This window comes from Pangasianodon hypophthalmus, chromosome 4 (assembly GCF_027358585.1).
Source record: "Pangasianodon hypophthalmus isolate fPanHyp1 chromosome 4, fPanHyp1.pri, whole genome shotgun sequence".
Lineage (NCBI taxonomy): Eukaryota > Metazoa > Chordata > Actinopteri > Siluriformes > Pangasiidae > Pangasianodon > Pangasianodon hypophthalmus.
In genome coordinates this window covers 3,641,123-3,653,021 of record NC_069713.1, presented here as the reverse complement: position 1 = coordinate 3,653,021, position 11,899 = coordinate 3,641,123, and the positions used below count along the sequence as shown (strand labels likewise).

At 39.3% G+C, this 11,899-nt stretch overlaps 1 protein-coding gene across 1 annotated transcript in view; it reads right to left on the bottom strand.

Annotated features, from left to right (window-relative positions):
• Nucleotides 1-11,899, bottom strand: part of dnajb6b (DnaJ heat shock protein family (Hsp40) member B6b) — a 39,952-nt gene that overhangs the window by 20,421 nt on the left and 7,632 nt on the right. Inside the window, exons 3-5 of the mRNA XM_026910107.3 lie at nt 11,406-11,515; nt 4,412-4,474; nt 4,211-4,315 (exon numbers count right to left, since the gene is read on the bottom strand). Coding sequence (XP_026765908.1) covers nt 4,211-4,315; nt 4,412-4,474; nt 11,406-11,515 — 278 coding nt within the window. The remainder of the gene's footprint in view (nt 1-4,210; nt 4,316-4,411; nt 4,475-11,405; nt 11,516-11,899) is intronic.

The window sequence follows — 11,899 nt, the reverse complement described above, 5'->3', positions numbered from 1 at the left end:
CGGGAAAGTGTATGCGTGTGTGTGTGTGTGTGTGTGTGTGTGTGTGTTTCAGTGGTATGTGTTCTGCTGAAACATTTAGGACTGGCATGTATGTGCATCTGTAAATCCTGAAATCAGTAGGAGTACACTGTGTGTTTACGTGCTGAAAGGCGAGAAGGGTGTGTTTACTTCTGTGTTGTAATAGTTTGGTGGAGGGAATGGAATAAACTCACATGGCTGTGTGTGTGTGTGTGTGTGTGTGTGTGTGCGTGTGTGGGAGTGTGTGGATTAGGCTCTCAGGACAAATGTCAAATGTTTAAATGCTATTCGAAATGCTCATAAGGTTTGTAACATTTTTTAAGTCCCACGTTGTATTTTTTTCTCGCCTGACTGCATCAAGAAATATTTCTACTTTTTGGCAAAATGACCCTAAGTACAGACCTTCCATCCCTCACACACACACACACACACACACACACACACTGTGTGTGGGAGCTCTGCATTTCAACATCCCTGGAACGAGTTATCACATGAAATTAAAAAAAAAAAAAAAAAAAGAAAAAAAAAGCCAGTCTTCCTTTTTCCTCCACTGAGCCCACTGCTTTAGGTTTAACCAAAAATGGTCACATTTTTAGTAGTCAGATGTTTGGAATATTTATTAAAACATCTAATTACTAAAACCACGTTCTCACAGCACTTTCCCAGCAAGCAGAAAGAAAAGAAACCATGAAATATTTCCTCTTACATCACAGAAAAGCATTTCATTAGGATCCATGCAAATCTACAGGACTGTGAGAAGCTCAGCGGTTAAATCTCCACACCAGCGACCAGAAGGCTGGAAGTTCAAATCACACCACTGTCTGACCTTTTAACCTTCAACTCGCCTCTACATACAGAGACTGCATGCTGAAGATTTCGGAAATTCTGCTCCAGAAATATGAGAAATATAACCTAAAGTACATTTAGATAATCAATTCTTCCCTTAGCATTGGCTATGTACCTAAATCTTTTAAATTAGCAGTTATCAAGCCCCTGATTAAAAAACCTGACCTTGACCCCTGTCAGCTGTCTAACTATAGACCAATATCAAACCTCCCCTTTATTTCCAAGGTCCTTGAAAAGGTTGTAGCACAGCAGCTATGCTCATACTTACATAGGAATAACATTCATGAAATGTATCAGTCAGGATTTAGGCCTCATCATAGCACAGAGACAGCGCTGGTTAAAGTGGTAAATGACTTACTAATGGCCTCTGATCAGGGTTGTGTCTCCTTGCTGGTGCTGCTTGACCTTAGTGCAGCTTTTGATACCATTGATCATGCTATTCTCCTCGATAGACTAGAAAATGTAGTAGGCATTAAGGGAACAGCCCTTTCCTGGCTCAGGTCTTATTTGACTGTTCGTTATCAGTTTGTAAACGTAAATGGTGACTTCTCTTCTCATGCTAAGGTAAAGTTTGGTGTTCCGCAAGGCTCTGTTTTAGGCCCACTGCTCTTTTCTTTATATATGCCACCTCTGGGCAAAATTATCCGTAAGCATGGTATTAGCTTCCACTGTTACGCTGATGACACACAATTGTATGTTTCAGCAAAGCCAGATGACAGACACCAGCTTAATAAAGTTGAGGAATGTGTAAAAGACATTAGAAACTGGATGCTTATTAACTTTCTCTTACTTAATTCTGACAAGACAGAAGTACTTGTACTAGGACCACATGCAGCTAGAAGTAAGCTTTCTGATTACATAATAACTCTGGATGACCTTTCTGTTTCATCATGTGCAGCAGTAAAAGACCTTGGTGTGATTATCGACTCCAGTCTTTCTTTTGAAGCTCATGTAGATAATATAACTAGGATTGCTTTCTTTCATCTCAGAAATATTGCTAAAATAAGAAATATATTGTCACTACACGATGCAGAAAAATTAGTTCATGCTTTTGTTACCTCTAGGTTGGATTATTGTAATGCCTTACTGTCTGGATGTTCCAGTAGATGCATAAACAAGCTCCAGTTAGTCCAGAATGCAGCAGCGAGAGTCCTTACTAGAACCAGAAGATATGACCACATCACCCCTATCTTATCCACACTGCATTGGCTCCCAATCAAATTTCGTATTGATTATAAAATACTACTATTGACCTATAAAGCACTAAATGGTCTCGCGCCACAGTACCTGAGCGAACTTTTGGTCTTTTATGATCCGTCACGCCTACTCAGATCAAAAGATGCAGGCTATTTGTTGGTACCTCGAATAATGCGGGCTACAGCTGGGGGTAGAGCTTTCTCATACAAAGCCCCACAGTTATGGAACAGCCTTCCACTTAGTGTTCGGGGCTCAGACACAGTCTCAGTGTTTAAGTCTAGGCTGAAAACATATTTGTTTAGTCAAGCCTTTTGTGAATAGTTTTCTTAGGTACAGGAGCAGGTCTGGAGGGTTTCACAGGCATAGAGTGTTGTGGTGAAATGGGATGTTTGGATGCTGTCGCCCCTCCACTCTCACATGTTCACTCAGGTTTGTCGACGGTGGAGTGGCTGGCTGCCTTATGTCCCAGGGTGCCCTCATGTCTGTGTTAGCTTCTGGCTCTCCCTTTCAGTTATGCTGTCATAGCTAGTCTTGCCGGAGTCCCTGCTTGCACTCTGCATGCAAAGTACATCGTGCTTAACCATTAGAGGACAAAAGCTCACCTAACAATCTCTTCCTTTCTCTCCATCTCTCTCTCTCCCTCACTCTCTGTCGAGCTACACATGCTACTTCTGAGATGCCAGTGATGCCAGTGATCCTGACCCCTTCTGCTCCTCCTCGCTGCCTGACCCATCCTGATGCCCTACTTCTGGTTGGAGTTCTCATCGGTTGAGTTCGCTCGCTGCTGCTGGGGGTGGCCCCATATGGACTGCCTGAAGAACTGTTTGGATTGCTGGGGATGGTGCCACCTGGGGGCTGTGGAGATGGCTTGGGGATCACATATGGGGAGCTGTACTGTAATGGCTTGGGACTGCGATTGCTGTAGTGGCTTTGGGGCTGCAGTTGCCACGAGCAGCTTTGTACTCAGGACTCCATCAGTGGACAGTGGATAGATTTTAACCAGCCGGACCTCTTGCAAATACTGTGATGAATTTATTGGTTGCACAATTGCACTATTTGTCCATATAGTACACAATAGAAGGGATTTATTTATAATTGCACTATCCGTTGCACCCAGATGAGGATGGGTTCCCTTTTGAGCCTGGTTCCTCTCAAGGTTTCTTCCTCATATCATCTCGGGGAGTTTTTCCTTGCCACCGTCGCCACTGGCTTGCTCATTAGGGATAAATTCACAGTGATAAATTTAAATATTTACAATATATTTTTGTGAATCCATTTATTTCTGTAAAGCTGCTTTGTGACAATGTCCATTGTTAAAAGCGCTATACAAATAAAATTGAATTGAATTGAATTGAATTTATTCTAAGACTTATCAAACCGGAATTTCCTCAACAAAAACAGACGTCAGAATTATCGGCACCCCTGCATTTAGTGCTTTAGAACAGCACTGAGAGTCACTTTACCCACTGCGTTAAACTGCTAAAAGATAACGAGGAGAAAACATTAATGATAAATGATCAGTATCATAGTATCATAGTAGCATTACTGATTAGTACTGTACTGTAGTTTGCTCGAGGTTACAGCACTCCCAGCTCTGTAGACCAAAAGTTCCCATCTCTGATGCTACTGTCACCAATCACATCGCAGTTTCCGGGTAAAAATATCACTTTAAACAATCACAACATTTTAAATTAAAGTCACACCGCCATTTTAGAAGAAACGCTTTGTTGTTTAAGGCTAGATTTCAGTTGATGTAAAATAAAACGTGATCAAGATGCAAGATTTCACATCGTCAATCAGACCATTTTTTAAATTTAAAGAACATTTAAACAGCTATTTTTTATTTTTCTTTTAATCAAGACATTTTGTTATACAAAAACACACACATATTCACACACACACACACACACAGATACATATACATATATATTTGTATTAAACCAAATTATACTAAACTTTTATTTTCTTAGTTTTCATATTGGCTAAACTGAACAAAACATATTTTGATAAATGTAATGAACTGAAAATAAACAAGCTCATCATTATCACGTGTCTGTGTGTGTGTGTGTGTGTGTGTGTGTGTGTGTGCACATACACAATACACTCTCTTCTTGTCATTTTCCTCAAGGAAAGAAGACAAAACTCTTACCGAAGAAATCTGCGAACGGATCTCTGCCTCCGAAGAATTCCCTGAAAACATCTTCAGGGTTACGGAATGTGAACACGCCACCGAAATGGTCGTCGTAATGTCCTCCTGAAGGAAAAAGAAAGTTCATTTAAGAAAAGGAAAAACACACTTAAATCAATATAAAGACTGAAAATGCTCCGTGCTGGTCAAGCGGATCATTACCTCTTCCTCCACCTCCAGACAGGGCGTCTTTGCCGTATCTGTCGTATAGACTACGCTTGTTTTCTGCAAACAAAAAGAAATGGTGATTTTAAATAAAAGTGACCTGAATGTTTAGCACTTCCAGTGGATTCACAGGTAGGTGTTTGAGTATTAAAAGAAAGGACTGAGAGAAACGACCTGACCCGCCAACAGTTCCTGAAACTCAAGTCAAGCCAAGTGGCTTTATTGTCATTTCATCCATATACAGCTAGTTAGTACACAGTGAAACCAAACAACGTTCCTCTGGGACCTGTAAACTGCACACTGACACACACACACACCCACACACACTTCACATAAGGTTCTACTGGTAGCAATGTGGGTGAAGCCTAACAACCTCAGGCTGGGAACCTAAACCCACCAAGCCATCTGAGGAAACTGAAGGCCAGGAACCTGAGGCCAGGAAAATAAGAACAGGAGCCCAAGCCCAGAAATTTACATTCAGGAACCTGAGGCTGGGATCCTAAAGCTGGGAATCTACGACCAGGTAGGGAACATAAGCCCAGGAAATATTCCATCAAATACTGATTTCTGAACTCTTCCTAAGTTAAACCGTTAGTATAGTGGTGTTTAAACATGAATATGAACTTGTTTTCTTTGCATTATTCGAGGTCGGGTAAGATTGCATCTTTTTTGTTATTTTGTCCAGTTGTCATTTTCTGCAAATAAATCCTCTAAATGAGAATATTTTTAGTTGAAATTTGGGAGAAATGTTGTCAGTAGTTTATAGAATAAAACACAAATGTTCATTTGAAACTGATCAGCAGCTCATCTCTTATAGCTTATATAGATATTACTCAAGCTGTAGTCACTTGTAGTCATATGTTTTTATTAATTTCTTCATTTAAGAAGCTTCAAATAGAAATCGACTGAGTTCAACCAACAATGCTACGTGGTCACACAAGTTCAACTGAAGCGAACCTCTGACCCAGTCCACAGCTTTCACAACTGACCAAACGAACAAACTCATTTTCATTAGAAGCCTCTGTAAAATAGTTTTATATAGTCAACTTCAAACTGATAAACCACTGCCTCAGCCCATATATCAAGCAATTTCCTTCGAGCTCTCTCTGACACAGATTCAGCCTGGCACTCGTAACTCCATGACCTTTGCTTTAGCCCCATGGCATTTTTAGAAGAGTCGGAATTAACTTGTCGCTCTGTAACACCACATTAACTCATCACACAGTAAATATATATTGACCCTCAGTCACTTCTCTAGTCACAAATGTTGCTCTTTTTTGACCTTACACTGACCTGTCTGTCATTTTTTCCAGCATTGACCTCTCACATGGTAGAGAAAGGTCATGAGACAAATCACTAGAGCTATTAAAATGCAACACAGCAGCTGATAGCATAGAAAAACTTCGAGTCTGGACCACACAGGGGGCCTGATCCCTGGAGAAATCATACATTTTCATAAAAAGTTTGCAACAAGATTCAACTCTTCACTTGAGTAAATATTGTACACAAGTTATAATTGTACTCTATCCAAGCAACAGACTGAAAGTTACTGGGATACCATGTGACTTTGAAACAGTCCTTAATATCATTTCCTTGTAAAAACAAAGCAAACCAATTCATCAAAGACCCAAATTCCACCCAACAACCTCAAACCTTTTAAAGAAGGAAAAAAAAAAACGCATTCCAGTCGGGTTAGGAGCCAAAACTTTACATACTGATATGGAACGACTAAAACAAGATATAAAGTTGTACTTCTACAGCTTTTACCATCCAAAGTCCTTCCATCATCTATACACATTTAAACACATCACCATACTCAAGAACTCTGTACAAGATGATGGACGGTTTTATTTCTACTAACTATTCACTCCTAGTGTGCAACTGAGAGAACTTTCCCACCTATTTGCCAAGTTATCTGCTTTCCAAGTCAGAATTAGTGCAAAATTGACACTATTTGGTTTGTTGGAGAAAAAAAAAAAAGTTCAAAAAACAGAAAAAAGAAAAAACAAAGCACACATAGAAATCACAAAAATCACCCTAACACAGAGAACATGGAATTAGTGCTGAATAAACAATTAGTTAACTAATAATTTTTTTTTTTTCATCACATGCAGTGTTTATTTTTTTGGTTCAAATCTCAAGAATACATTTCCGCAGCACTACAGCTCTGCCCTTTGGCTCCGTTTGAGCCTCGTGGCTTGGTTTAGTAGCTCACCAAAAAAAATCTACCAAAAAAAAAAAAAAAAAAAAGCTGCAACGTTTGATTCACTTCCTGCAGACGAGTTGATTCAGAGTTGAATCAGAGTTGAATCATTTTCTCACTACAATGAAACTGTGCTAGAGTTGACGTAGATGTTCTCAGCCCTCACTCGAGTATGACTGCTGGATTCAAATGGACTAAATGCTTTCACTAAACGGGCACGCCGAGAGTGTCAGAGCTGATTTATACTTCTGCCATCGTGTATCTGTGAGCACCTCAAGGTGTCGTGACATGAAGCTTCCTCTACTTCATTCTTTAAACCATTGATTTATTGTTGCAGTATTGATTTTCTTTACATGTCTCAACTGAAATAACTCGAGTTGCTCTTGTCAATGTGACAAAATGACGCCACCTCCAAGTCCCAATTCTTCATTCCAGACCAGAACCAGGTTTTGTACTTTATCTGTGGAAATGGACTGTTATTGAATGAACAGATGCAAGGGAACGATAATCAGACTTTGGTTCAGTTCAATATCACGATGCAAACCCTCAACAGCTCTTTCATTTTACAGCTCAAGCTCTGACATCTGCTTATATAAAAATGACTATTTTTTGTGGAAAAGATGGAAGCCTGATTTCCTCAGGAAATGAAACACAGAGTCTTGCTGTTGCTGTCAAGTGAAGACACAGCAGAAGTTCATCTGTTTTCCCTCAGAGTGACACACAGAAACCTGTTCCAACAGCTGGAGAGACGGTTTTGACCTAAAGCAGCGTTAATAACGACTGCCTGCCCTCCAGGGCTTACCTATAAATCAAGCAGCATTAAGATAGAAACACACACACACACACACACACACACACACACTACATGAGCGGGCGAGAGCAAGCAATGTGTGTGTACAGAATGCAATGTCTCTCGCTGAGTCTCAAAAGAAAATCTGATCCAATAAGAAAGCGGTCTGATAGTGAGGGAGTCTATTTATGTTTAAGGTCTCAATGTGCAAATGTCAGCAGTAGAATGACTCACAGCCATGTTTAAAAGCTACACAGGCAACTCTGTATAAAGAGAAAACAAAAAGCTGAATCTTTAGAGATATGTAGAAATATGAGATGTATAAGATGAGGGAAATTACAGGGATTATCGATTATTGTCTATTATTCCAGCGTAGAAAAGTCAAAATCCATAATTAGTCATTAAGGAAGGAATAAAACACTTGGGCACATGCTGTTAAAGAAGCATAATCAGTGACCGAGTTGTGTATTTTTCTTCCCCCATAACAGCAGATTTCCAAGTGTTTTATTCCTTTTATACTACAGCAATTTGTCAACAGCTACAATGTTTTATTTATTGAAGAACAAGACGTCAATGTTTATCCATTTATAGTTACATTTAATGTAGTGGAACATCCATGAAACAAGGAAGTTCCTGTTCTCACTTACATTATAGCAGCTACAAACAATCATTCCCTCACCAGCCTCGCTTTTTCCTCTCTCTTGAAGTTAATAAGACAAAAAAAAGCAGCTTTTCGTGTTACCGAGAAACCGCGACATGTAAACTTCTCTGTCCTGAACATGTCAGAAAACTTAAAGTTACAGCTTTACCTCTGACTCTTACGAAGCCCGGACCCTGGAGACTCCTTTCATACACGCGTCCTTACAGAAAACTTCACCACATCAAAGATTACACACTTTTTTTTAATGCGTTCATGTGCAGCATCGTCGTGCAAATCCCTGTGAATGAGCTGTTACTATAGAAACGATAACGCATTAGAACAATTAATATAAACGTGTGATTTACAGCTGCACTACTGTCAGAGCTGCTGTTATAGAAAACTAATCAACACCTTCTGACCAATCAGAATTCAGAATTGATCAGCACAGTGGTGTAAATTAAAGTGAAATAAAACAAACTAACCAAGGAAATCAAATTAAAATCCAAATTTTGCCCAACAAATAAATAAATAAAAAATAAATGCCCCATCGGTATTATTCAAATTCTGTTCAAACTGTCACCCTGAATAATTTAAATAGCAGGTAATGCCCTTAATCCCTAATGATCATCTCTTGAGAAACCTGAGACAGCTGCACTGCATGTGACATTACTGTTCCTGCTCTTTATTCGAGTCTGAGGACATCAGTCATATCTAACTAAAAATAAACTTAATGATATGAAGATATTAGCAGTTACTGGCATCTTTAAACACTTAAAATCTGTATTACAACAAAATGTTTAACAGTATGACCTTTAGCCATACCTCAGTCTTTAGTTAAGGGGAAAAAGACCCATTGCATTTCTAGTCAAGGTGTCTTACAGAACTTGAATAACACAAATGAGCATAAGAACAGGTGGACGGTTGGTTTCCTGAGTGGTATAACGTTGGCCTTATCGCCAGGAGAGACAAGAGAGCAGTACAGGCCAGGCTCTCTGGATGTGCAGGCTGGTGTTCGTCTCTCTTCTGTTAGTCAGAGTGACACTGGCCAATCGTGGGCGTCTGTGAGGTCACGTATGCAGAAGGCGGTGGATAAAGCTTTCCTCAGAGTAACAGTGTGTTACGCTGCCCTGTGACTCAGCATGAGCAGCAGCTTGAAAAGATGTTGTGTTTCAATATCTCAGAGGAAGCACATGCTAATCCACACCTTTCCTGGTTGGTAGCTGTTAAATGATAAGGAAGAGCCAGCAAGTGGGTGGGAGTTAGCAAACTGATCAAACAGGGAGAAAAATGGGGTTTAAAAAAAAAATGGATGGAAACCAACCTAATATCACCTACAATATGATTAAAAAGCAGTTGCCTGTTATGTCTCTGTCTAAACCTCAATATGAAACTGCCACCCAATGATGGTGAGATGTGAAGCACTAATATATATCACATAGATCAGGGGAGTAAAATTTGGAAAAGGTCCAGTTATATAACATTACTTGATTGTAAAGGTCTAACTTAAAGGCAACAACAGTTTCCATCAGTTTAATGCTTAACCATTAATCACTAGTCTATAGCTGTAAATAAAACATTTCAAAGTGGTTATGTTTCGGTGCTTCATGCTATTTCGTTATTCTGTTTTCATAATTTTTTTAATAACCCATGTCATCAGTTCCTTAATCAGACCAGAGAGGGTAAATAAAATAAAATATCTATAAAAATCTTAAAACGTTGCACTTTCTGACCTAATCTCCATAGTCTTGTAGCTAGTCTCTTGTCTGATGAGCTGCCTTAAGCTAAATAATTTACATAAACGCATTTGATTGGATAAACCACAATAAAGGATCTGCTACAGAAGCTGCAATTGTGCTTCAGGTTAAAACAAGCAGAACTCAACACCAATGGCTTAGATGGAGATTCCTCCATTACTAACAAGTCTAATCCTTCTTGTTACTAATGCGTACATCTGAAATACCCTTAAAATATACTTCAAACATGAAGGAAGCTCATGAAGAAAAATTATTTCAAACATTTGACCTTGCTGTGATTTTGGCCCTGTTTGGATCAATTGCAAAATCAAAATCCAATCAGTTCATCTGCTGGTTACAATAATTCCATCAAAATCCCACAAACATTTAATCACTCGTTCTGGAGATATCGCGCTAACGAGAATCTCCGACATGGCGGAGGCATAAAAACTAAAGTCACTGAACTGCAGGATAAATTTTCATACATTTATCGGCTCTAATGCAGTATTTTTTTTCCAAGTGCTGTGTCTTGTTTTGCTGAAATACTTTGCTGAGACTGCTAGTTGACAAACGCTGATTTATTAGATATGAAGCACAAACATACGTATACGTACCATATATCCAATATTTCATATCCAAGCATTATCACTTAGAGCCGTGTGTGTGTGTGTGTGTGTGTGTGTGTGTGTGAGTGAGTAACACCAGGAAACTTTGACAGGTCTGCAAAATCACCAGACATCAATTCCATGCAAAACTTGTAGAGAAAACAGAAACAGCCCACAAACTTTAGCTGAATTACACCAAATCAGTGTAAAAATGGGCTAAATCTAACCAGACTCGTTAAAGACGCTGGTGAAATCATCACCTGACAGGATAGTTGTTGGAATTAAGGTGAAGAAATGACACCTGGGACTAAATTTTATCCAGAGAGCTTAAATAACACTGGGAGGCTAAACAAATTAGATAAAACGTATAGACAGATCCATCTAGCCAGCTGGCCAGAAAGACAGATAATTGGTCTCACAAGGGAAATCACATTATTACATCAGCCTATAAACAAACTAAAAATGTTATGAATAAAAGAATATAGTTAGTGATGCAAACCTGCCAAGGAGGAGGGAACATTCATCGGTGGCTGAAATTTTGGTGCATCCTTAATAAATACACTTAACTGATGTTAACTGCATACTTGTCTAATCTGAAATAAAATCCATAAACGTTTGATTTAGCTAACACTAATGAGCACAGAACATTTCACTTGGGAAAATCGAGTCGATACTAGAGCACCAGCCACAAGATTGCTGATGTGAAATGGGGAGAAGGGGGCGGGGCTTCCAAAGGGTCGGTTAATATTGGAGAGTTGAAAACACCTTCGCAACTGTCAATCATATATCGATTGGTTTTATTTGGGGAATTGGTGTATGTTTAAGTGATAACTCATAGCAGAGTACTCCAACGCTAAAATCCCATGCAAAATGTGTAAACGTTGGCAGGTCTGCTGTTGTAATGGACTACTCTAAGATAAGAGCTTCCAACACAGGTTAAAACAACCACATGTTTTTAAATTCTGCACAAAGTACTGGCATGACTTTTAAACAGGTAATAAAGTAAAAGCTGATATTTACCATCTGACAGGACTTCATAAGCTTCAGAGATCTCCTTAAATCTCCTCTCAGCCTCTTCTTTGTTATCTGGATTTTTATCTGGATGCCATTTTAAGGCCAATTTTCTGTACCTGTGAGAGAGAGAGAGAGAGAGAGAGAGAGAGAGAGAGAGGTAAACACACATACTGCTTTGGCTATAAAATTACTTATAGGTCCGTCTATAACAATTTTGCAAGCACCATGTGTTTGAAAGCTAGCTTTGGAAAATACAATTCATCTTCGAAAACGCCTCGGCTTTAACCAGCCATCAGGTGTAAAGGTGGACTCAGCGCCTCTATATCTGTGTGTGTATGTACAGAAACAACAGAGTCAGCAAAGCTTATCCAACACCACAGCAAAGCATACGCTCCATAATAGTGAGGGGATTTACTTATAGACCGAAAAGAAAACACTAAAACACAAAAGAAGCGTGTTGACCACTCTATTTGGGACGGATGACGCCGTGTTTGAAATCC